The sequence below is a fragment of the Staurois parvus genome, unplaced genomic scaffold, assembly GCF_062004578.1.
Source record: "Staurois parvus isolate SC_StPar_1 unplaced genomic scaffold, SC_StPar_1.0 ptg000439l, whole genome shotgun sequence".
In the NCBI taxonomy this organism is placed as follows: Eukaryota; Metazoa; Chordata; class Amphibia; order Anura; family Ranidae; genus Staurois; species Staurois parvus.
The window spans coordinates 1,330,722-1,358,583 of record NW_028318235.1 but is presented as its reverse complement, the minus strand read 5'-3'; the positions used below and the strand labels follow the sequence as shown (position 1 = coordinate 1,358,583).

The window sequence follows — 27,862 nt, the reverse complement described above, 5'->3', positions numbered from 1 at the left end:
TCCATAGTGAAATACCGTTTATTCCATATAGCAGATAAAAACAAGCCAAAAGAGAACACTCACAGCATAGCAGATCTCATACAGCTGGTCTTCCATGTGCTGTGGGTGTACTGCAAGGTGCTGGGTGTTCAATGATGGCGTCTGCCGGAAGTGCTTAACCAGAAGTACGTCACTGCGCTCTACGCGTTACTACACGATATCACGTGGCTTCATCAGGATCCTGATGAAGCCACGTGATATCATGGAGTAACGCGTAGAGCACAGTAACGTACAGTACTTCTCGTTAAGCACCTCCCGGCAGACGCCATCAGTCAGCAAACGCATGACCTGTTTTGCACTTTATTGTGGATTTTACTTTAACCTATATTCATACCCAGACTGAGCACTTTCCACTTTCAGTTAGTGTGTAATGTTATTTGTGTATTATGTTTACTGTGCATATATTTTATTTTGGCACGATCTAGTCAGCAAACGCATGACCTGTTGTGCACTTTCAGCACTTGGCCCTTATATATTTTTTGGGGGGGATTATTTAGCAGTAGTTATCAATACCGTTTAATACAGTGTGGTCACTTTATATGTATTTTTATATCATTGCACCTACTTATTTAGTTTTTCATGTGAAGCGCTTCACCAATATTCTTTTTTTATGTCATACATCCTGTGGTATTGGGAATAGGTGGTAACAGCTTGCATATATTTGGGGTTGTGTTTGTTCATAGCAGTGGAGCGCAGGAGGATTATATATTTTTATATTAGTGTATAGATATAGTTCTCAACAAAGATGCAGTAGTGGAGTTATATCAGACACCTTCACTAATTATATGATACACAGTGCAAATGATAGTCCAAAATATCTGATGGTGATGAAACCACGATTAAACTGAAAAAGGTGACTTGATAGAATCCCAGTGACAGCTGAGATACGGTGTCTTGCAGGAATAATAAGTAAATTGCACACTCATCAGAGGCGCAATATATGGCACATTTGTGTCATATACACCAGAGGTCCCTTCAGTTGTGGATGGAATGTAACCTGGAATAGATGACTCCACGATGGATGGTAAAACATCTGAGGGTCCCCTTAATAGGCCTGGCTAAAGACGGGATCTGCTGATTACAGCTCTCCTCTGGGCCCTGGGATGGTCACCTGGTGGTCCAGCTGGTAAAAATGGGTGGCCGCCGGACCTCCCTGATCCGTCGGCTTGATGTCACGGCTAGCAGGGGCTCCTCCTTGACGCGCGTTTCGTATCACACGTACATCATCAGAAGGGGGAAGGCGCTTACCCCTTCTGATGATGTATGTGTGATACATCATCAGAAGGCTGGCCACTGGTATTGCAGCCCACAAGGCAGGACAGAATCTTATACAATCCAGTATCCAGAGAAGGGAGCCCTGTTTGCAGATTCAGCGCCCATCCACCCTTAAAAGGGGACCTCTGGACCTAGGAATATCCCATACCTAATCCAGGCTGAGTGACCAGACCTCAGAAGGATGCCCACCACCTGTTGACTACAGAATACCATCCAGGATTAATATTCCTACATGCGCATTATCCATGCGCTTCTGGTGAGTGCGCACTTCTGTTATTCTAGTCTCAGTTCCGTTGGCATAATTACTTCATAAAAACTTTGATCAGTACAAACTGCTGGACTTGAATAACTTACTTTTTTTTTTTTACTTCATCTATACATTGAGCGCTGCACTTTATGTGTTCTTTGTTATTACAGAGGTCACTGTGGTTACCTTGAGTGTTTCAGCTGCTGCCTACTTATGAGCGCTCACTATATCTTGCATTAAATGTAGCAAAGGTATTTGGCCACCTCCAAGCCTATGGTACACTTTTTGGGGTTGGCGGGAAGACCTCCTTTCCTAAGCGAATTTACTAGAAGGATGCTCACCACCTGTTGACTACAGAATACCATCCAAGATTAATATTCCTACATGCGCATTATCCATGCGCTTCTGGTGAGTGCGCACTTCTGTTATTCTAGTCTCAGTTCCGTTGGGATAAATACTTCATAAAAACTTTGACCTTTGCTACATTATTGGTCAAGAACTGATTAGGCCTCAGATCAATAAAATTAAGGGAATTCAAAAGTGGCCCCAACCTATAAATAAAAAGCAAGTTCAGGCATTTCTTAGGATCACAGGCTACTATAGGTGTTTTATACCCAATTTTGTCACCATTGCAGCCTCACTGACAGATTTGACAAAAGGTAGGGGGTCGGCTATGATTGAGTGGAATCCTGAGGCGGAGACAGCATTTCATTTCATTTCAACAAGCTCTCTGTGCCCAACCTGTGCTCGTGACCCCAGATTTCACAAAAGACTTTGTGGTACAGACGGATGCCTCTGATGTGGGACTTGGTACTGTACGGTCCCAAATCAGAGGTCGGGAGGAGCACCCCATGGTCTTCTTGAGCAGAAAGCTAAATAAACATGAGAAAAACTATGCAATTGTTGAGAAGGAATGTTTGGCTATCAAATGGGCCTTGGAGGCCCTGAAATATTACCTGTTGGGGAGACAATTCAAATTGGTTACTGATCATGCCCCGCTCAACGGGATGTGTGATAACAAGAAGAAAATAAAAAATAGACGAGTGACAAGGTGGTTTCTTGTGCTACAAGCATTTAAATTCACAGTGCAGCACAGAGCGGGGAAACTTCAGGATAATGTAGGTGCCCTTTCCCATGTATATTGCTGGGTTGGGACAGTTGCTCAGCCACAGTGGCTTGAGCAGAGGGAGGCGATATGTGACATTATGAAAGGCGAGGTGATTGATGGACACTATGGCCCTGATTTACTAAGAATTGAGTCTACCAGCAGATGCTGAACATTCTGGCACACTCAATTCAATCAATCAAGCCTGTCAGTCTTCAGAAAGGCGTCTAGCCAACTCCTTGAAAAGCGTCTACTTTGTAGACTCTTTTCCTGTTAGTAAATCCAGAATCGTGTCTGGCACATTTCTAGATGTAATGCTGAATATGTTCGCTAGGTGGCGCATAACCGCAGGCTTTGTCCGGTTGGCGTTTTTCTGTTTGCATATGAGAATACTTATCATGTAAAATAAAAAGTACACCTATATTTATTTATTTTTTGGGTTGCTGTTTCTCCAAAATAATCAGACAACTAATGCATTTCCTAATGAATGTCATACATTCTATTTTCAAATGTCAAACATTTTCACACTTATATCTCAAATAATTGGGAATGTCTAGTTCTAAGTTCCCAATATAATGATATATCTTCCTTCTCTTTAATCATGTAACTATTCTATGTTAAAGTAATAGTGCAGCGCTATAAATGCATGTTATCAATCATAAACGCATGTAAAATCAAAGTGCAATAATGATGTAAACTGGTAAATGCTACAAAAAAAAAAGTTCATATAATCATTCCTGAATAATGGAATGTCCTTCGTGTGAGAGTACCAACTCAAAGAGTGCCTATGAATGGCAAGTGTGGTTTATCCGTGACGAACAGTAGTGCATGAACTCCTGAAAGGTAATCCACCCTTGGATGGGTGTACACTCACCAGAACAAAAGTATTAATGCGCATGGGTTATACACATCACACATCTGAGGGTGCAGCGGTATGCTGGCAGCTATGGGTTAGTCATCCAGCTCCATCCATCTATCAGGGTGGGTGCCAAAATGGTCCTGGGGAGGAATTAGCTCAGCCACAGGAGCCAGAAAGGTGCTTAATAGTGTAGTACTTTATTATAATGGTCACGAGTAACAATTTAAAATATCCACGTGGAGTAATAAAAATAATAGCAAAACTTAATTGCACCTCCACACGTCTAGTAAACAGACGCATTCGCAGCCACCAAAACACATGGCACCACGCTACTGTGCGGTTAGGTGCATACTTTTACAATAATATGCCTGCAGTATTTTGTATGTTCCCACACGTTAGGCAGCCCATTGAAATGAATGAGCTGAGGAAAAAAAAAGTAAAAATGCCCCATTCACACAAGTCTTCTGGCTTGTACAGCATGAATAAGGGGGTTGTTCATGTGGCTGGAGCCACCTGTTACACTATGGGGACACAGCAGCTGTATGAACACAGGTTTTAATCTGACAGGTGTGAAGGTGTGGGGAAGTGGCCAGGAATGCTCACTGTCTGTGTTCAGGGCTGTACACCTGCACCCATATGCTTGTCAAATTATGACCTGCAGCATAGTGTAACAGAGGTTGCCTGCAAACGGCGACAGCCACGAAAACAAACCACTGATTCCAACTCTACAGGCCACAGCACCCATGTAAATGAGCACCAAGACCTCAATTACACACACAGCTTTATTTATGAGCTCAGTACAGTTTTATCCTTTAGATTTCACAGGAATATGGTTGGGATTGTGTCCATTAATAATGGTTTTAATGTATTTTTACCATAAATATAATTTGGATATTTTCTCTGGCGGTGGGAGGCTGTCAGGTATGCTGTATGGGGCGCCGTGATATCTAACAGTGGCCCTGGGTGTATGCTTGTGCCACCTGTATGGTTAGGAAGAACAATAACTTCTTCTATGGGATACCTTGAACCTCTGCTATTATTGCAACTTACGAATTCCTGCCTCTAAAAGAGTGCTACTGTGTTTGTTTAACCCTCTGTATAACCTGTCTGTGGTGACAGTGCTATACAGACGATTATCTCAACCATTATAGTGTTATTGCTGGTATTGCCGAGTTTCCTCTTTCTCTGTACAAAAAGGAGGTGGTGGCAGTGTGAAGGATTAATTGCGTAATTAACCTGACCCAGTAACAATCGCATTCAGGCTGCCGGTACATCGATTGGAGGTCCAGTGAGCTGGAAAATCGTTATGCAGGGTGCAGCTGGGAGTGACATCACGGTTTCAGATTGGCTAGTCCTTTGGTCAACTTTTAACAACATTTTAACTTTTTAAACATTTTAACAGGTCACGTTACATTTTAACATAGGACCCCTTAGTTGATAGCAGCTTCACAAGTCTTGCATCCAATGAACTTGTGAGTTTTTGGACAGTTTCTGCTTGAATTTGTTTGCAAGATGTCAGAATAGCCTCCCAGAGCTGCTGTTTGGATGTAAACTGCCTCCCACCCTCATAGATATTTTGCTTGAGGATGCTCCAAAGGTTCTCAATAGGATTGAGGTCAGGGGAGGATGGAGGCCACACCATGACTTTCTCTCCTTTTATAACCATAGCAGCCATTGATGCAGAGCTATTCTTTACAACATAAGATGAGATGGTGCATTGTCATGCATGAAGATGATTTTATTACGGAAAGCATAGTTCTTCCTTCTGTACTAGGGAAGAAAGTGGTCAGTCATAAACTCCACTTACTTTGCAGAGGTCATCTTTACACCTTCGGGGACCCTAAAGGGGCTGACCAGCTCTGTTCTCATGAATCCAGCCCAAAACATGACTCCTCCACCGCCTTGCTGACGTCGCAGCCTTGTTATAACAGGGTGGCTGTCCACCAACCATCCACTACTCCATCCATCTGGACCATCCAGGGTTGCACGGCACTCATCCGTGAACAGGGCTGTTTGAAAATAAGTCTTCATGTATTTTTCTACCCAATGCAGCCGTTTCTGCTTGTGAGCATTGGTTAGTGGTGGCCGAATAGAAGGTTTATGCACAGTTGCAAGACTCTGGAGGACTCTACACCTTGATGTCCATGGGACTCCAGAGGCACCAGGAGCTTCAAATATCTGTTTGCTGCTATGTAATGTTATTTTAGCAGCTGCTCTCTTGATCCGATGCATGGATCTGGCAGAAATCTTCCTCAATGTGCCTTTATCTGCACGAACCCATCTGTGCTCTGAATCGGCCACAAATCTCTTAATAGTGCGATAATCACGCTTAAGTTTTCGTGAAATACCTAATGTTTTCATTCCTCGTCCAAGGCATTGGACTATTTCACTTCACAAAAGAGAGATCCTTTTTCTTCCCCATATTGCTTGAAAATGATGCTCTGCTTAATAATGTGGAACACCCTCCTTTAGCAGTTTTTCCTTAAATTGGGCTCACCTGCCAATCTAATTATCACAGGTGTCCGAGATTGTTTTCAGTGATCAAAAGAGCCCTGAGACACAATGCCATCCATGAGTTAAACTGAAAAACAAAATATTTAATCTTTGTGACACTTAAATAGAATTTGCATAATAATTTGGAACAGGGTGTAGACGCGATTGAGTGCTGTCTGTCAGTGGACTCCACACAGAGATTTACTATTGAACAGCAGCTAAAAAGAAAGCGCTCATGGCAGACGTCTAAAATTTATATCCGGCCATAGACACTGGCAAAGAGTCTATGGCCGGAGTATAATTATATTTTTAGTTCTTCACTGTGACGACTTGCTTTAAAAAACTATTTTTTACACATTTTAAAATTTTTTGAAATGTCAGATATTTGGCAAAGCAAATTTCAATGTGAACATGTCTCTGCAGTGATTTTTCTTGGTGTTAGACGTGCTTCTTAGCACATCTGCTTTTTGAGTCTGATTCCTGGACTGTGTCTGGTTAGTAAATTCGCTTTCGCGTCTACTTGTTGACGCTTTCTTTAGTAAATGTCTTTGCCATCTAAAAGTAGACGGTCGCTATTATAAAGTAGACGTTAGCCCACTGAAATGCGCCTAGGTACAATAGTAAATCAGGGTCCATGTGTCACCTCACATGCGTCCATATCTGTTAGACTAAGGTGGTGTCCAGTCCGGGTTTTCCAGGCCACTTTGGCAGAGTTGGTTTTGGACTGGATTTTGTGGTCCACTGATGACCACCAGCAGGTGGTATAAATAAAGCAGGACTGGAACAAGAAGATGCTCTTGGTCTGGGACTCAGGCAACCATACCTGAGAGAGCTGTGGATGAAAGAGTTTGCTTTGTACAAGAAAGGAAAAGGTTTGCACAACCTTTTGTTTTGTTGGTAACAGGGAGAAGCCCTTCACCTGTGAGATCTGAATTTCCTCTGTTTAGTTAGTGTCTGGAAGGCGAGGGTTTATTTTCTGTTCTGTTTTGTTTATGATGCATGCAACTTTTTAAATAAAACTGGCTACAAGTCAGATTTTTAAGAAAGACCTGCCGTCTGGACTACCTTTTTCCCAGGGAAGGTGATCCCCCACAATAATTATACTCACCTGTACTTGAATTGTTAACTAAGATTTTGTTGTCTAGAATTTAGCTTTACTCCCAAGACTTTCACTGGGTGTGTTCATTTTTGCAACATGGTCTTGGATGAATTTATTAGGAAAAATATTTTTTGTGTGTGCACATTAACAAATTTTGTATGCAATCAATGGCCCACATTTGTGGGAGTAATTTGTAGCACAGTGCCCATAGCAAATGTTAATTCTGAAAGGAAAGTAAAGGTTTTCTGACAAATCTGTTGGGGTGTACTCATTTATGCTGAGAACTGTATGTTTACAATTGTTAGAAGCAAATACTGCTGTAGAAAGATAGTCCACCCAGTCATCCTGAAGATAACTTACAAAACATCGAAGGTACTGCTTCAAAGTTTGGTTGGTCGTCTCAGTCTGACCATCACAGTGAGGATAAAAAGCAGAGGACCTAAAAGCTTTTCTAGAATCTCAAAGTAAACTGTACTTCTCTGTCAGACATCATCAGCAATTCCATGCAGCTTAATGAATTACCGAACCATCAGTTTCACAGTTTGGTCAGCAGTGGATCCTTAACTGGTATAAAATGAAACATCTTAGTGAGACTGTTGTCGAATACCAAGATAGTGGTCATTTCGTTTGAGGGAGGTAGCACAACCACAAAGTCCATAGAAATGGACTCCCTATGGTCTTGATGGAACAGGCAGTGGTTGGAGCAACCCCAAAGGAGAAGAACGGGGTACCTTATTGCATGCACAAGTCAGGCACATAAAGGTCACATAAAGCTGTTGACATCTTTCTTGTAACCAGACATGATATGAACATGATAAAAGACAAAGATGCACTGGGGTTGATTTACTAAAACTGGAGAGTGCAAAATCAAGTGAAGCTCTGCACAGAAACCAATCAGCTTTAATTTTCTGGGTTTTTTTTTTTGTCAAAGCTTAATTTAACAAGCTGAACATGCACAGCTGCACCAGATTCTGCACTCTTCAGTTTTAGTAAATCACTCCCAGTACATCTTTCTCTCCTAGCCAAGAGAGAAACATGTACAGAAACAAAAGTGTGTAAAAAAATAAGATTTAAAAAATAATGTAAAAAAATCTGGAGATATCCTAGTTACCAACAAACTGAAAAAAACAAGGTATAATGTACCTGGTATAATCATTTGCAATGGTAATCACTTACCGTGGTGATGGAACTAGTTCCTCTGCCACAGGTGTCCATATGGAATCTGGAGTGCGCTGCTCTTTAAACCGACCAGAAAACATCAAGGCCACATTTTCCATATCAAAAATGCAGACAGCAGAGCCTTGTATACTGGAAAAAAAAACAAAGTAGGGAGAAATTAGTGGAATTTAATTAACAGAGGCTGACGTTTATGAATCTGAAAGTTTAAGGCTTGGGTCAAGAGTAAGATGACAGAGGCTCTAAGCAAATAAAGGCCCTGTGCCTAGGTTAGGCTGGCCATACAGTACTCCACTTCCTCAAACTCAACCTTTCCAAAACTGAGCTTCTAGTATTCCCCCCAGCCCGTGCCCCCCCCCCGACTTCTCCATCAAGATCAACAACACTATCTTCATCCCCACCCCTCACGCCAGGGTACTAGGTGTAATCCTAGACTTCAATCTGTCCTTTCAGCCCCAGGTCCAATCGCTGAGAAACTCATGTAGACTACACCTCCGCAACATCTCCAAGATACGACCGTTCCTAACCTCGGAAAACCACTAAGCAACTCATTCACTCCCTTATTATATCACGCCTCGACTACTGTAACTTCCTCCTCACTGGCCTACCTCATCGCAGGCTACCCCCCCTCCAGTCCATCATGAATGCTGCTGACTTATTCACCTTACTAACCGTGCTATATCTGCCACCCCTCTCTGCCATTCCCTCCACTGGCTTCCAATTGCCCAACGGATAAAATTCAAAACACTAATACTGATGTATAAAGCCATTCATAACACTGCCCCTAATACCACCCAAACCGTACTCTCCGCTCCTCGCAAGACCTCCTACTCTCTAGCTCCCTTGTCTCCTCCTCCCATGCTCGTCTCCAGGATTTCTCAAGGGCTTCACCCATCCTCTGGAACTCCCTACCCCAAGTTATCAGGCTATTGCCTACTCTGCTCACCTTTTAGGCGCACTCTGAAAACCCATCTCCTCAGGGAAGCCTACCCCGACCCCAGCTAATACTGGAATCAACTACTCCTCCTACCACTCCATCCCCCACAGCTAATTACCTCTTGTACCACTATCCCCTCCCTCCTAGACTGTAAGGAGCAGGGCCCTCTAATCCCTCTTGTATTGAACAGTATTGTTACTGTACTGTCTCCCTCCATAATCTAAAGCGCTGAGCAAACTGTTGGCGCCATATAAGTCCTGTATAATAATAATAATAAGAGGTCATGGCAGTTTTTTGGGAATTTTATTGATTTCTGTATTCCTCCAGGGCATAGTATTCCTCTGTGGAGCTTGGAATATATTTGGGTGGTATTCTTCTTCCTACATTTATTTGTTAGATTACTATTGAATGCCCTATTGTATGTAATTACAAGAATTAGAGTTGACAGTATTGAAATTCCTAACCAAAAATCACCTGGTACTAGTTCCTAACCATAAAGCACCTTACAGGTATATTAAAATTGAGGTGTACTACTTTCCCCTCTGTTGTTTGCTCCATTAATGTATGAGGCGACCATAGTGGTCTTACCCAAAAAGGAAAATATGTATCCAGAATTATACAGACCTCTACTTTCTACTTATGTCAAGATTCTGGCGAAGGTGCTTGTGAATAGACTCAAACAAAGTTATCTCACATATTATACATCCAGATCAGGCAGGCTTTATGCCTTATTTTTCTACTGCCAAGAATATTAAACATGCTTATTTAAACCTGCAAGTTCCAAGAAAAGGTAGTAATAATAATAATAGGCATTAGATGCACTAGGCATTTGATAGTTGAGTGGAATTATCTTTGGGTTGTTTTGGATAAGTTCCAAATGGGAGCTAATTTCTATAATTGGGTGAAGTTGCTATATGCTGCCCCAAAGGGTTCTGTTAGGGTAAATGGTTTGCAGTCCCCCTTTTTTAAGGGAAAAGGCAGGGGTGTCCACTTTCACCCCTTCTTTTTGCTATTGTAATTGAACCTTTGGCTTGTTTATTGAGAAGCTCCCCTGGTTTAATAAAGATACTCATGAAGATCAAATTGCATTGTATGCAGATGATATATTGTTTTTTCTCTCAAATACCCAATCTTCCTTACCATCTGTTGTTATATTAAGGAGTTTGGGAAATTTGTTGGAATATATATTAATTGGGAAAAATCCATGTTACCTTTTGGATCCACTTCCCGCACCTCTACCCCCCTCTATTGCACAATCTTAAGGTAGTTCCTGCTTTAAAATATGAGGCATTACTATAACTAATTCTTCTAGGGACTATGTTTCAGATAATATATCTTTGCTGACTAAATTTGAAAATCACTGCAAAGTATGGTCTAAGCTCCCTCCATCTGCCATTGGTCGTGTAAGCCTAATAAAAGTGGTATGGATGCCCCAACTTCTTTATTTTTTGCATAACTCCCCTATATGTATACCATCAAAACTATTCACATGCCACTTTTAGAGACCCGATTTGGAAATAGAAGCTTGAGTTATTACAGTATTCTAAAAATGCTGGAGGCCTTAGCAGTTCCCAATCCTTGCATTTATTTTATCGCCACACAGCTTGTTGATTGGAACCAGATGGACTGCTTCAGTTCTTTTAGGTTGCTTAAGTTTTTATTTCAAGGTAGGCACCCATTGCATGTACTCAAAATACCTACTGGTAAAAGATCACAATCTTTGCAGCTTAACCTTCTTGATAAGAAAGGTATGGGATGCTGCAAAGTAAACCTAGTTTACTAGGGATACTCCTATTTGGTACAACGGCCTGCATCCAGAAATTTGTAAGCCACAGGGTTTTCTTAGAAAGGAGAGAGCTGGAGTTGCTGTCACATTTATATCACAATGGCTCGTTGAAGTCTTTTGTACAACTAACAGAGGAATTTGCACTTAGCCCTAAATGGTTCTACCAGTTTCTTCAACTTAGCCATGCCATACAAGCACAACCTATTTTGGCCTTCTCTCATATGCATATAATAAATAAAATTGTATGAGCAGCATCCACAAAAAGTTTGTTCTCTGCCAAATATGTGATGCTATTAGATAATTTCTTAGTGAAATTCCCATTAACTTGTAGAGCACGATGGGAGAGGGCACATTTAACCCTTTGATTGTCCTCAGTTAACCCTTTGATCACCACTGTCACTCAGTAAGTGCCACAGTGTCAGTATTTTTCGCTGATCACTGTATTAGCATTACTTTTGATAGCACAGCATCTGTCGTTGAAAAGCCTATCTTTATATTGGAGGCATAGACTTCAACAACCAAATCTGTTCAACGTAGCAAATTGAAACTCTTCAATTAATGAATGAAACAAAAATTAAACGAAACCAAAATTTTGGGCATGCACATGTCTAGTACTGAAAACCAAATTCAGGATGGCTAATGGAGGAGTTTTCAATCGGACACTAGCCTAAGGTAAGGGCTGATGGCATGGGGGGGCATGTGGGGGGAACAGCACACAGAAAGTTTATTTTACCTTCAAACATAGAATGCATGAAGTCCTTTTACAACCACTTTAATAGTATACAGGTACAGAGGGAAGTTGGAATTTTGAGAAAAAAAAAAAAGTGAACTTTAAAGTGTTGCTTATGGAAAATATAGGGTACAGAGGTTTGTCGTAATTTTGTTGCATATTCAAAGCTTGACATTGATATCTAATTATTTGGACCAACCTCATCTGTTATAGCTTACCAAATAATTGGGTAATATATTGTGTATGTGTGCCCTACATTTAACTTAAAATTTTGGAAATGGTAAAACTGCATAAATAACATGCCACTACCATCATTTTACTTTAAGTGTCTGCTTTTAGAATATATATAGGCCTAAAATGTGTGTAAAAATAAACAACCCAAAAATGGCTCTGGCAGCAAAAAGGTTAAAGAGATGTTGTTAACCACTTGCCTACAACCCTGTAGCAGAAGTACTCCTACAGGGCGGCACGGCTGCACAAAATCACGTATACATACTGTATGTGATTTGTATTTCTGGCTAGGGTGCGCGCACCACCCTACCTGCACCGCTATTGGCGGCTAGGGATTTCAATCACCGGGTCCTGGCTGGCACTCGGTGATCGTCGGGAAAAGTTGACAGGGGAGAGACCTATGTGTAAACAACACAGGTCTTTCTCGTCCATATATGCTGCTTTCAATCTCTCTGCACAGCATGCCTCCAAAGTAAAACACAACACAGTGCACATAGTAAAACACACACAGCACACAGTTAATCCTTTGATCGTCCCAGATGTTAACCCCTTCCTTGCTTTTTATTAGCACCGATCACTGTTTTAATGTCACTGGGGATGTTAGTGGCAGTTAGTCAGTTCCCACCCAGTGTCCCGCTATAAGTTGTTGATCGCCGCCATTACTAGTATAAAAAAAATTAAAATAAAAATTCCAGTATATGTACCGCCATTTGTAGATTCTATAACTTTCAGGTAAAGCAATTATTGGGATTATTTTTAGCAATGTACAGTGGATATAAAAACACACCCCTGTTAAAATGTCAGGCTTCTGTGATTTAAAAAAAATTGGACAAAGATAAATCATTTCAGAACTTTTTCCACCTTTAATGTGACTCATGTTAAATAGGAGTCAGTACACACCTGCCATCTGATTAACCCCAAATAAAGTTCAGCTGTTCTAGTAGGTCTTTCCTGATATTTTCTTAGTCTCATCCTACAGAAAAAGCCATGGTCCACAGAAAGCTTCCAAAGCATCAGAGGGATCTCATTATTAAAAGGTATCAGTCAGCAGCGGAGGGGCCTAAGCATGGCAGCGTGAGCTCCGGGCACCTGCCATGTCCGAAAGATGCCTGAATGAAGCCCTGTACCTGCCTGCCTGAGCCTGAGTGTCCTGGACTAACCGGGACTACCCTGCGGGGCTCCGGCAGAGAATGTGAGGTGGTCGGTGTGGGCTGGGGACCGGACGGTCCCGGCGAAGGCTGTCGGGAGTGGAGGACCGCCATAGGAGATGGAGCGACTAGAGGATCCATGGGCAGTGGCCGTGGAGAGTCTGGAGATCCCAGCAGTCCGGGAGTAGAAGGAGGCCTGGCAGACAAGTGAAAGAGTATCTCCCACACTGCAGGGGAGTTGGAAAGGTCCAGAGAGTTGGGAGGCTCTACGGATGAAGAAAAGTCTGAGTACAGGAAGGATATCCCCCCTGGGAGGATATATTTAAAGTAATGCACAGGGAGTCCCCCCCCACAGGTGTATTTGGAAGTCGGACGTGGAGGTTATGACGGGCACCATGAAGAGACTGATCGTTTTTTGAATGGTTGGCACAGAAGGTAATGGTGAGTTGCCGTGAGTAATGGCAGGACTCTCAATCTGTTGTTATATCTGATGCCTATGCTTATGTGACAAATCAAATTTAAGTGCATCTGAGTTAGTGGGGGTGACAGAGGACTATCCCTCGGGGACTCTCTCTGGTACCCAAGTTAATAAAAAAACTAATAGAAGTGACAGTAAAAGGACTTTCCCTGGGGGGATGATTGTTTAACAGAGAGCTAAGGTGGAGACGAACAGATGATTATTAAGCTGACAGTCATAGGAAGCCTGAGACAATAAGAAGAGTAACAAGTGAGCTGAACCAGGAATGAAGGGCAAACAAGCTAAAGGAGAGGGCTTAAAAAAACACCAACCGGGGGCGTGTTCAAGATGGCGATCAGAGCGGTCACATAATCAAGAGCTCCGTAGCCTCTTCACCTAATCCACTGCCATCCTGGCGGCAGCGGACCTAGTATAGGGACCAGAGGTCACGCTGCCTCTGCCTGCAGGGGAGCTGAGTGGCTCTGACCCCCCCCTCCAGAGTACCGGACTTCCACGGCCTGTCAAGGCCTGGTGCGGCCTCGGTGCTTTCCGGGATAGATGCTGACCTGGGACGCCGCTGCTCCGCCTCCTGGACTCTGCACAGCAGGCCCATTGCTGGTGAGGGCTAAATGTGGCTGCCGGGTCCCCCACCCAGGCTCCAGGAACTGCAGCCAGCTGGGGCCTACACTTACAGGGCCCGAGGGCTCCTCTCTGGAGTAACACAGCCCCTACCAGGCCCAGAAGCCTACTTCACTTTATGGCCATCTGAGGGGGGAGAATCCGGGCTTTCTGCACCCCCCCCATGAGACTCTAGTACTGAGGTATGCTGTGACCTGGGTGGTGACAGCCCCTGTGTCCCATCTGGCTCTGTGACCGAGTTTGGGATCCTTCTGGGGCCCACACCTAAGCTGACTGGGCCTCCAGCTTTTATGAGGAATACCATATATAACCATGGCCTATATCTACCCCTCCCCACTTGCTGTAATAACCTCTTCTACAATTTAAAGATTATGTCGGGGTACATGTGCTGTCCCGTGTTAATCGCTCCTATGTAAAAGGAACCTCGTCTCTGCATCGGGCTGTACTGGTCTCCTGGGGCTATTCTCTCCCTTGGCTATATACCTTTCAGCTGATCACCCCCAGGAGACTCCCTGCATGCCGTCCACCAAGAAGAAAAGTAAGGGAACTGCTCAGAAATCCCTGACAACATACTTGCTGACGTTGCAGGAAACTTGCAGCATGTCCCAAGATGATACAGATCGAGCATTCCCATCCTGCCTCACGCAGGATACTGCAGCTCATCTATCTGCACAGGATAGTGAGTATGCACAGCAGCTTACAAAGGGGGACTTGGAATCCTGTTTGTAGACTATGTACACTAAATTGGCCGCTAAATTCCAGTCGGAGCTCCATAAGAGAACAAAAGTCCTTTCTCAGGAAATAGCTGTGCTGGGTTCTAGAACAGATCGCTTAGAAACAAAACATGATGAGCTCAGCTTGGCTTATGGCGAGCTCTCCAGAGATCATGATCATCTACAAACGGCCTTTACACAGTTGCAGGCACAGGTTAAGGATCTCGATTAATCTTAATCGCAGGAATAATCTGCATGTTCAGGGAGTTCCAGAGACGGTGACTGAACTCTCACAGACTACAACTAAATTGTTCAAATCCCTTCTTCTGGACCACGATACTAGATCCTTTACATGCGACTGTATAAATAGAGCTCTGCATTCAAAGCCTCCTAACGATAAACTGCCTCAGGACATTGTTCTGTGTATGAAAGATTTCCTGATTAAAAAAGACATACTTAGAGCTGCTCGCATACCCCTGTGATCTCTTTTGACTGCTCAACTCTGCAAATTTTTCCAGATGTTTCTCCGGCCACATTGGAGAAATGTTGACAAATGAGGGAAATCATGTGTACTCTGTTTTTGGCTCGAATTCGCTACAAATGGGGTTTTCCCTTTTAAGTTGATAGTTCCCCACAATGCCAGCACATATACAGCCACAACTCTTCTGGAGGGGCGAGATATCCTGGCAAAGTTGGGCCTGGTGGACGCTCCTTCGCCTCAACGTCCACCTTCCACCTCTCGGGTATCTCCTATCTGGAAAACCACATCTCCACGATGGGAAAGGTGGAGAGTCAGAAAAGAGCTGGGATGAAAGGGATTTTCTCTTTTGATTACTATTCACTATTTTGATAAGATATTGATATATGCTGTAGACTTATTACATTCATATACGGTATGTCTGTATATTTTGATTTATCCCTTAGCTATTTGGACAAGCAAAAATTCTGAATGGGTCTTTAGACCTTTAACTCATGGCCCGCATGCTGATTCTGTGAGAATCATTGATGTGTGACCCCACCCTGTTGCTGGACATGGTTGGAGAGGGCTCTGCTCTCCATGTTTTATGGCAATGGGGTTCGGGCCCTGTTGGCCCTTTGATGTTATGTTTCTCTGTCTTTTCAGGTGAGGCAGCTAGCCCACCAGATCCATGGTTTGCTGTGCTTTCTTTAGCTTTAGGGGCTTTTAGGGCCCTGCCTCTACTGTTTTAGGTTTTTGTTTTTTTGATCATTTTGGTACATGATGGTAGTCCATACACAATTTTGTGGATCTCCCTGCAGCATCTTGGTGGCTTGGATATTCCATAAAATGATACTAACAGACTTCACCTTACTGGTTGCAGATCCGGGTACGCCACAGATAAGACAAACTTTCACTGATACGGCTCAGATGGATACAATAATGTTTTCAGATACTATTTTTCTATTATTTAGCCATGGTCATTCATTGTATCTCACATAATATCCAGGGTTTCAATTCTCCAAATAAGCACAAAACTGCCTTCTTTCAATATAGACATCTAGGGGAGAAGATTATTCTATTACAAGAGACCCATTTCGCAGCGGTTAAACATCCTACATTCTTTCAGAGATCTTATAAACAAGGGTTTTACACCTTACATTCCACTAAGAGCAGGGGTGTAGCGATTTTTCTTCACAACTCGTTTCCCTTTGGAGGTTCAACATGTCCATCGTGATCCTGAGAGCAGATCTCTCATTATTAAAAGGTATCCTTTTGGGTCGTGAACTCACAATAGCCAATGTTTATGCACCAAACCGCTTTCTTTTCACGTTTTTTTTTTATGTTCTTGATAAGTTCCTGTCCCCCCATTTATTAGTGGGAGGTGACTTTAATCTGGTGGCTTAACCCCTTACTAGATAGAAGTTAGTCCTCACTTTCTTCCCCGGCCTTCCCAAAATCCCTCAATAAAAAACTAGAAGCATTTCAGCTGGTGGACTCCTGGAGAGCACAAAACGTTGGAGCAAGGGATTGCTCATTTTACTCTCACCCGCATGACCCTTACGCTAGGCTAGATTACATCTATTGCTCCCAAATTTTGCTAGCCAACTCCACGAAGGCGGGCATACATTTGTGTTCTTGGTCAGATCATAATATTGTGGCACTGCCTATCACCTTTATAGGTCTAGCACCTACTCTCTACTCTTGGCAGTTGAATGACTATGCTTACAGATGTTAACTCCTGTCAAGAAGTACAGTAGCTAACTCCATCCAAGAATATTTTTAGCTGAACACAACTCCTGACACCTCCCTGGCTACTTTATGGGTGGCCCACAAGGTGGTTCTGCAAGGCTGCCTTATCTCTATAGGAATACTAGGAAACGCATTACAGAACTCATGTAGGCAATCCATCTCTCCTGAACAGACCTATGATATCACAACGGCACTTAGAATTGAATACCTTACTATCTCAGAAAACTGAAAAGGCTTTGCGCTGGTCTAAGGCTTCTTTTTCATTACATAGCAATTCAGCGTCAACTATGTTCGCACGGAAACTTAACCATGCTATATGGTCCCCACATATCTATAAGCTATGTACTAAGAATGGTAACGTCTCCTCTGCCCCATGACGTTCTGCAAATTCTTAAAGAATTTTACTCCACCCTATTAGCTCCTCCACAAACGACTTCCACTCCCCTGGATGGCTCATGGCTTGATTCTTTACACCTCCCTGCTCTCACACCTTCTCAGATATCTTCCCTCAATGCCCCATGCACTCTGGAGGAAATAACCCCTGCAATTAGCACGCTATTAACTTTTACAGGACAGGGCCCTGATGGATTCACGGCTAGTTATCATAAGCATTTCACTCCTTTGTTAGCTCCTTTTTTGGCGTCACTGTTCAATGATATTTTGCAGGGCAGCAGGTTTCCTGAGGAGATGCTATTGGCTAACATGTCCCTGTTACCTAAACCCTTAAAAGATCATCTTCTACCTCAAAACTGTAGACCTATCTCAGTGATGAACAACGATTTAAAGATATTCAGCCGTGTTTTGGCAGATAGATTGGCCCCTATTATCTCCTCATTGGTCTCACCTGACTAATCGAGATTTATCCCGGACCAACTTATCACAGACAACATGGCCTTGATTCACTATTGGGCGTGGGCGCATATTTATGGGCTTAAGCCCAATTTTCATGGGCGTCCGTCCATTTTTTACCCTGCAACCTAATTCACTATTGACCAGAGCCCATAAGCAGACGCCCAATCTAATTCACAAAAAGACACACGCCCGGAATCAGACTCACAAAAGCAGACTTGCTAAGAAGCACGTCTAACACCATGAAAAATCACTGTAGAGACATGTTCACTTAGAAATTTGCTTTGCCAAATATCAGGACTTCACTTTAAACAATATCTGCTATTTCCAAAAAAATTAAGAATGTGTTAAAAATCGTTTTTTCAAGGAAATCGACACAGTAAAAATCTAGACGCCCGTGCAGTGTCTTTGGCAGATAGAACTGAGCATGTGCAGAACACCTTTTAGACCTCTGCCTTGGGCGTTTGCTTTTTAGCCACTGACTAATTGTGAATCTGATTGTGGATTCCTCTGACAGCCGGCACTCGGTCGCGACTACTGTGTTTAATAAACAGCACTCGGCGTATCTTCATGTAATCTAATTAGATTTCCTTAGTTCTAGTGATTCTATTTTTGTTTCTTATCCTTTATAATTATTTCTGTTATGATTTTACTTATTTTGAAGGTCTAGATAATATTTATTTTGAAAGCTGAATGTAAAAATAAAGGTCCGCAATAAAAAAAAAAATAAAAAAAAACAGCGTGGGTCCCCCCTCTCATCCATACCAAGCCCTTCAGGTCTGGTATGGATATTAAGGGGGAACTCCATGCTGAAATTTAAAAAAAAAACAGCGTGAGTCCCCCTCAGTATCCATACCAGACCTTTATCCGAGCATGCAGCCCGGCAGGTCAGGAAAGGGGGGGGGGGGACGAGCGAGCGCCCCCCCCCTCCTGAACCATACCAGGCCACATGCCCTCAACATGGGGGGGTGCTTTGGGGCAGGGGGGCTCCCCCCCCCAAAGCACCTTGTCCCCATGTTGATGAGGACAAGGGCCTCTTCCCCACAACCCTGGCCGGTGGTTGTGGGGGTCTGCGGGCGGGGGGCTTATCAGAATCTGGAAGCCCCCTTTAACAAGGGGGCCCCCAGATCCCGGCCCCCCCCCCCTACGTGAATGATTCTGCGGTACACGGTCCGCAGACTCATTCACAAAAAAACTAAGTGTGGTGTAAAAAAAACACAGTACAGGGTCTTTGACAAGTCCTTTATTAAAACAATGTCCCCCGAAGTAGATCCAACGTCAATCGCGGCGGCGGCGACCCGAAAAAAGGAAAAAAAAAAAAAAAGGTTCCGCTCCCGTCCAAGGCTTCCAGCCTAGTGAAGAAAAGCCTAGCTGACATTTCTTATATAGGTATGGGCGGGGCCAGCCGGGGACATCATCCCAGTGACCCGCCCCATGTCACATGCTTGCTGTTCCCGGCTGGCCCCGCCCCATACCTATATAAGAAATGTCAGCTAGGCTTTTCTTCACTAGGCTAAAAGCCTTGGACGGGAGCGGAACCTTTTTTTTTTTTTCCTTTTTTCGGGTCGCCGCCGCCGCCGCGATTGACGTTGGATCTACTTCGGGGGACATTGTTTTAATAAAGGACTTGTCAAAGACCCTGTACTGTGTTTTTTTTACACCACACTTAGTTTTTTTGTGAATGAGTCTGCGGACCGTGTACCGCAGAATCATTCACGTAGGGGGGGGGGGGCCGGGATCTGGGGGCCCCCTTGTTAAAGGGGGCTTCCAGATTCTGATAAGCCCCCCGCCCGCAGACCCCCACAACCACCGGCCAGGGTTGTGGGGAAGAGGCCCTTGTCCTCATCAACATGGGGACAAGGTGCTTTGGGGGGGGGGGAGCCCCCCCTGCCCCAAAGCACCCCCCCCATGTTGAGGGCATGTGGCCTGGTATGGTTCAGGAGGGGGGGGGCGCTCGCTCGTCCCCCCCCTTTCCTGACCTGCCGGGCTGCATGCTCGGATAAGGGTCGGTATGGATATTGAGGGGACCCACGCTGTTTTTATTTTTAATTTCAGCGTGGAGTTCCCCCTTAATATCCATACCAGATCCGAAGGGCTTGGTACAGATGGGAGGGGGGACCCCACGCCAGTTATTTAAAAAACAGTTTCTAATTCCCCACAATACTTTGACATTCAACTGTCAGTGGGGAACTCCGCCGACAGCTGAAACATGAGCGCTGCATTGGTTTTCACTACTAAAACGCCGCATGAGTTGATAACATAACTCATGCGGGATTTTAGAAGCGACAGCCATGTGTTAATGTTTCAGCTGTCAGCGGGGTTCCCCACTGACAGCTGAATGTAAAATAATTCCCTTTATAGCATAAATAATAATAAAAAAAAGCGTGGGGTCCCCCCTCCCATCCATACCAAGCCCTTCGGATCTGGTATGGATATTAAGGGGGAACTCCATGTCGAAATTAAAAAAAAAAAAACAGCGTGGGTCCCCTCAATATCCTTACCAGACCCTTATCCGAGCATGCAGCCCGGCAGGTCAGGGAAGGGGGGGGGGGACGAGCGAGCACCCCCCCCCTCCTGATACCATACCAGGCCACATGCCCTCAACATGGGGGGGGTGCTTTGGGGCAGGGGGGGCTCCCCCCCCAAAGCACCTTGTCCCCATGTTGATGAGGACAAGGGCCTCTTCCCCACAACCCTGGCCGGTGGTTGTGGGGGTCTGCGGGCGGGGGGCTTATCAGAATCTGGAAGCCCCCTTTAACAAGGGGGCCCCCAGATCCCGCCCCCCCCCCTACGTGAATGATTCTGCGGTACACGGTCCGCAGACTCATTCACAAAAAAACTAAGTGTGGTGTAAAAAAAACACAGTACAGGGTCTTTGACAAGTCCTTTATTAGAGCAATGTCCCCCGAAGTAGATCCAACGTCAATCATGGCGGCGGCGGCGGCAGGGACCCGAAAAAAGAAAAAAAACAAAATGTTCCGCTCCCGTCCGAGGCTTCCAGCCTAGTGAAGAAGAGGCTAGCTGACATTTCTTATATAGGTATGGGGCGGGGCCAGCCGGGGACATCATCCCCGCCCGTTACCTATTTGAGAAATGTCACCCTGTCTCTCCACTGAGGCTAACTAGCTGAATGCAGGAGACAGTCTGACATTTCTTATATAGGTATGGGGCGGGGCCAGCCGGGAAGAGCAAGCATGTGACATGGGGCGGGTCACTCAGATGATGTCCCCGGCTGGCCCCGCCCTATACCTATATAAGAAATGCCAGCTAGCCTCTTCTTCACAAGGCTGGAAGCCTCGGACGGGAGAGGAACTTTTTTTTTTTTTCGGGTCCCTGGGGCCGCCGCGATTGACGTTGGATCTACTTCGGGGGACATTGTTTTAATAAAGGACTTGTCAAAGACCCTGTACTGTGTTTTTTTTACACCACACTTAGTTTTTTTGTGAATGAGTCTGCGGACCGTGTACCGCAGAATCATTCACGTAGGGGGGGGGACCGGGATCTGGGGGCCCCCTTGTTAAAGGGGGCTTCCAGATTCTGATAAGCCCCCCGCCCGCAGACCCCCACAACCACCGGCCAGGGTTGTGGGGAAGAGGCCCTTGTCCTCATCAACATGGGGACAAGGTGCTTTGGGGGGGGGAGCCCCCCTGCCCCAAAGCACCCCCCCATGTTTAGGGCATGTTGCCTGGTATGGTTCAGGAGGGGGGGGGGCGCTCGCTCGTCGTCCCCCTTTCCTGACCTGTCGGGCTGCATGCTCGGATAAGGGTCTGGTATGGATATTGAGGGGGACCCACGCTGGTTTTTTTTTTAATTCCAGCGTGGAGTTCCCCCTTAATATCCATACCAGATCCGAAGGGTTTGGTACAGATGGGAGGGGGGACCCCACGCTTTTTTTTTTATTATTTATGCAATAAAGGGAATTATTTTACATTCAGCTGTCAGTGGGGAACCCCGCTGACAGCTGAAACATTAACACATGGCTGTCGCTCCTACAGTCCCGCATGAGTTATGTTATGCAGCATTTTAGTAATGAAAACCAATGCAGCGCTCATGTTTCAGCTGTCGGCGGATTTCCCCACTGACAGTTGAATGTCAAAGTATTGCAGTGATTTATAAACAGTTCTTTAAATAACTGGCGTGGGGTCCCCCCTCCCATCCATACTAAGCCCTTCGGGTCTCGTATGGATGTTAAGGGGTAACTCCACGCTGAAATTAAATAAAAAACAGCATGGGGTACCCCCCTAAATCCATAACACATACTTATCCGAGCATGCAGCCCGGCAGGTCAGGAAAGGGGGGGGGACGACGAGCGAGCGCCTCCCCCTCTCCTGAACCATACCAGGCCACATGCCCATACCAAATTATTCAAACATTTGTAAACAGACCAATTAACTGAAATGGTTTGACATTTGTACCCCAAATATGACGTTCCCTGAGGCGTTGGTAAACCGAGGTACGCCTGTATTAGTATTGCAATCCTTTGTATTGGGATACATAGAACCAACATACATCTGAATTGGCAACATAGCACAACATTTGTGTCACATTGGAGATATCTGGCTAGTTATACTGACCATGCCCAGGGACCTAGGATTGATTCACAGCACAGAAATACAGGCTGGGTTAGCAATGTAGCTCCGTGGATTAGTGGTTAGCACTACTGCCTCATAACTCTAGGGTTGTAGGTTTGAATCCCAACCCCGGCGAGGTAGTAGCATGATCTCCGTGTGTGGCTGTCTTCACATACATATTCTGGCAACATCTTTGCTTTCTGTCTAAATGATCCCTAAAATGTGAATTAGAATGAGCCCTTGTCTGTTGAAACACCTTCAAAGCTGCACCTTATGTGAATGTCATACAATGGGATAAGATAAGGGCCTGAATCACTAATAGATTTGATAATGATGGTTTACACTCCACCCACTTTTGTGAAGGATTTGGCAAGCAAAGAGCTGACAGAGAGAGAGAAGAGTGAGACGAAGAAGAGTGAGCGAGAGATACATATGAAGAGTGATAAAGAGAGACATTCAGAAGAGTGAGCGAGAGAGAAGAGCGAGCCAGTGAGACAAAGAAGAGTGAGCAAGAGATACATACTGAAGAGTGATAAAGAGAGACATTCAGAAGAGTGAACGAGAGAGAAAAGACTTGGTTGGTGAATCCACACATCAAACTTGTCACAAATCCTGGCGTGCATTTTTCCCCCAAATGCATAGCAGACCCTTATCCCAGCAGGCAGGTACCGCACGCCTTCAAAGATTTATTTCCTTTGTTGATTTTCCTGCTTCGCTCACACTATATGCAATTGAAAATTACTCTTTAAGTTGCCAATTTTACTGTGTTTTCTAGAGAATTACTAACTAGTTGTGTTTTCAATTGTGTGTAGCATTGCGATTTCTATTTGACTCTAGATGTTAAATTGCTAATAAATGGCCACAATTCTCAAATACCTTTGAACTCTCGCTGCAACAAATGGTGTATGTTAATACACTCACATTCATTATATCCAATATCAGGTACGATGTCAATGCACAAATCGCACCTGAAATTGCACACCCTGGATGTGACTTCTCATGTGATTGGCATGGCCAGCAGCTTGCTCTTTGCATGGCAAATTGCACCCAATGTTACTGGGGGCTAACACCACTGTCACATCTAATCCGATGCGGCAATTGTCCAACTTACAGTGAAGTTGCACGAGTTCACAATCCAATTGGATGTGAACAGAGCCTACAGTGGCCAATAGGGTGCGACTTGGTCTACGATTTGCAAGTCGCCTGTCATGCCAATTGCATGGCAATCGCAAACAATGTTACTGGGGGCTACCCGGTCACATTAAAGCAGATTTCTAAGTGGTGTTATTGACATCACAGTCACATCATGTGACTTGCATAGAAGTTGCATGATTTCAAAGTCGGGGTACATGGTGATTTCAAGTGCAATTTGCAAGACATTCGACATCGATCTCTCAGCAAATTGCATGAAAAGTAGTGTATTCATTACTCTATTATTACTTGCGGCTCCTACCAAGTTTGAACCACAACAATATGAACGCTCCAATAGCGTGCTCATTGAGTGGGACTTGGCATGTGATTTGCACAACATGCAAGCTGTAAATCGTCTGCAAAGTCGCACCCTATTGTCTGCTATTAGAGTGACCATATGGGTGCGTTTCAAACACTGATTTCTATAGTAGTACATGTACTACTTTAGTGGCAATTTGCATAGAGATCTGTGTCAGATGTCTTGAAAATTGCATTGAAATGGTCAACTTTACTGTAAGTTGCATGATTTGTAAATCAGCTTTGCCCAGAGTGTAATGTTTGGTGATGTTTGATTTCTGGAGTGTTTTACCAATTGATGGGAAATTCACCATACTAGTCAAATCGATTTGTCATTTTCAGTATTGCATACAAGATGTGGTCATGTGACTGTCTTAACTCATGCGAGAATCTGGAGGGAATTGTGACCATAGTAGCAATAAAGGTTCCAATTGGGGTTCCCTTTCACATCCCTGCTCAATGTTCTGTTGTATGCTGCACACGTACATTTCACTGTATATATCTTTCTGATTTGTGGGGCCTGTATACCAAGGGTTAATGCAGGTAGGAAGCGGATTCATCAGGTGAAAACACTTTCACTGACCAAATTAAGGTCAGTGGTGGGTGTGGCTTCATTGGGTGTGGGGCCTTGTTTGGCACACTCCAAATACAACCTAGCTTATATAAAGATGTGCAGTAGGGAGTGATTTGGCCTGTTACTAGGCCGGGTGGTTTGTGACTAAGTCCTTGCTTGTAGTGGTTTGGGGGAGGAAGAGATTTTGTGCTGAATTGCCCCAGACACCACTCAGGCTGTGTTTGGAAGTGGGCTGGAAATGTTTGCATATTTTTGGCCTTGTAAAGTGTGTTTGTGTGTTATTGCACAATGATTGTGTTTTTTCTCTTTGCATTGAAAGCCTCACACATGTCAATCGTTTTGTTTAAAATCTGCTCTTGTTTTAATTTTGCTTGCTTATTTAGACTCAAATGCATTTTTCTTACAAACCTGCTGACAAATTTATGTGTAGGGGATTTGTAGAGGTGGGAGGGGTTTTTCACATATGTCTTGTTTTCTTTATATTTTGATGTGTAGACTTTTTTTGTGAATGGATCTTTATACTAAGTGATTGTGTAAGTAAACCTTATGTGCACGAAAATGTTACTTGATTCATCTTCCCCTTTGTTTCCTGCTATAACCTGAGTACACACAGTTCATTAGAAGTATCTTTAGATTGTAAGCTCTTATGAGCAGGAGTGTTTTATTTTTGCCACATCAATACTATTTTTGTGACTCACCAAGATATTGACTGTACCTACTTGTTCCTGCTGACCAAATAAATGAAGATATATTTGATCAATAAATGTTTCACCAATGTTTTTGTGTTTATTTTATGTTCAATATATGAACAACCTTAATAGTTACTTTGTATACTTATATAATCCGCTCAAATGTAGCTTGTAAGAGCGTGAATATGCAAGTGGGTGCAAACTGGCTTTTTCAAAACCAAACAAAAAAATAAAAAAACCTGCTTGCACCACAATATTGTTATGTACTAATGAATATGTCACATTCACTGTGCAGCCAGCTACAGGTTTTCTACAATTTGATTTACAGTAATAAAATAGTCCCCACTGTATGTTGATTTTTGTCCTTTGGCAACAAATATATATTAGCCAAGGTTTAAAAAGAAAAAAATCACTAAAACACACATTCGCGAAAGCTATCATAGCCGTGCATAGAAATGAGCGATCGTGCACAAATAAACGCCAAACAGGTGTCCCCCATGGCGCATGAGCAGCTATCCTCCTGGAAGTCCGTCATCTGGTGCGCGCGCACCCGGAAGTGGTTGTGGGGAGTGTAAGTGGATGAGAAGCGGTTGGAGGTTTTGTGTTGGTTGAAAATTTTGATAACTTTATTGGCATTTGGACATGGTGAGAGCACAGTTCTCAACTGAGGAGATGATCCTTATATGTAAAGTAACTGTGGCCATTGCAAATATGTTTATAACATGTGAGGGACAAGTAATTGTAATTTTGTGGGTGGGGCCTAGCAGAATCTCACTTGGTGCACATGCTACTTATCTGTACATTAGCTCCTGGGTATTGATGGGTCAATGATATTAACCACTTGCCTACTGGGTACTCATACCCCCTTCCTGTCCTGGCCAATTTTCATCTTTCTGCACTGTTACCCTTTGAATGACAATTGTGCGGTCATGCCACATTGTACCCATCTTAAATTTGTATCAGTTTTTTCAGACAAATAGAGCTTTCTTTGGGTGGTATTGACTTGCTGCTGTGAGTTTTACTTTTTGCTCGATAAACCACAAAATAGCTCATAATGAATAAAAGTCTGTTTATATTATAACATTTGGTAAACTGGTAATTTAGCAACACTGATGTGCATTGATGAGGCAGCACTGGTGGGTGGCACTGCTGGCCACAGGTGGGCGGAACTGTTGGGTGGCACTGGTGGGCACTGATCATCGGGGCCGACCCCTGCTTTGATAACTGCTGGTTCTCGGCAGTACTTTCCACACATTCTGACAGCGTGATGAAAGTGCAGCCAAGACCCGGCAAATGCATTTCCCGGTGATCAGCGTGTCATTGGACATGGCTGATCACATGGTAAAAAGCCGCTGTGATTGGTCTTTACCACATCACGTGATCAGCTGTGTCCTTAGGACACAGCAATCACAGAGAGCGCGTTCTGCCAGGATGTCATATGACGCCCTCCCAGAGCTGCCTGGATGCAGTGTAGCGTTATTCGGCTATCTGCGGTCGCCAAATAGGTAACCAGCTAGGCCTTCATGGCTAATCTTTGAATATCTGGACATGTATACTGCGTATAATGCATTACATTCTACAATGTGTTGGTGTACATGGTATTACAGTGTGCAATGCGTTGCTGGATTCTGCATGACGGTGGACAGCGTATCACAGTGTGCAATGCGTAGCTCCAGCCTGCATGACAGTGTACAGTGCATTACAGTCTACAATGTGTGGGTGTACACGGTATCACAGTGTGCAATGCGTTGCTCCATCCTGCATGACAGTGTACAGTGCATTACAGTCTACAATGTGTGGGTGTACACGGTATTACTTTGTACAGTGTATTACAGTGTGCAATGCGTTGTACACTGCAGTGTGCACTAAAGCATTTTACACTCATGCACTGTACACACTAACGCATTTGACATTTCTAGTGTGCAATACGTTAGTGTGCAATGCCTTGGACAGTACAATGCATTTGCAGTATTGGTGTATGTTTATTAAGCACAGATAATTCATCTGATTTTAGTTATCAAGGAGAAGTCTTCTCTGTCCCCCTGTTTATGAGGTGGAGGACAATTGTTTTCCGAAGAAGAGAGGAGACATTTTTTCAAGGAGATCTGTATAGATTTCCAGAGATATGTGTAGATGGTTGAGGGGCTGCATGTGATCTCCGGAGATAATTGTGATTAATGATCACCTGAGTTAAACCAGTGAATGAAAAGTGTAAAAAAACATGGATTGAAAATAATCTGCACTGACCACTGTGCTTTGTCAAGCCACATATTGGCACATTCTGGTTTCACACAGATGCGATGTGAAATTTGCAGTGTTTTCTGTGCAAGCGCTGCACCGCATCACAACCGCAACCCCTTCATGCCACCTGCTGCGGCTTTCTAGGTGAAGTTACCAACACACCAATATTGGTACACAAAGCGTATTGCGATTTGCCAAATTGGATGGCATGCCTATTCACACCCATGTGCATACCCTGAAAAAGGGTCCTGCACATTTTTGGCCCGAATGCGGTGCAATTTGAGGTGTGCAAAATGTTTGTCTCTAA

General features: G+C 44.0%; 1 protein-coding gene across 8 annotated transcripts in view; it reads right to left on the bottom strand.

The window, feature by feature from the left end:
- The window catches only part of SEMA6B (semaphorin 6B), a 1,127,599-nt gene that overhangs the window by 59,314 nt on the left and 1,040,423 nt on the right, over positions 1-27,862 (bottom strand). For all 8 annotated transcript variants that reach the window (XM_089687856.1, XM_089687855.1, XM_089687854.1 and 5 more), the window contains one exon: positions 8,294-8,425. In XM_089687856.1, coding sequence (XP_089543982.1) covers positions 8,294-8,425 — 132 coding nt within the window. The remainder of the gene's footprint in view (positions 1-8,293; positions 8,426-27,862) is intronic.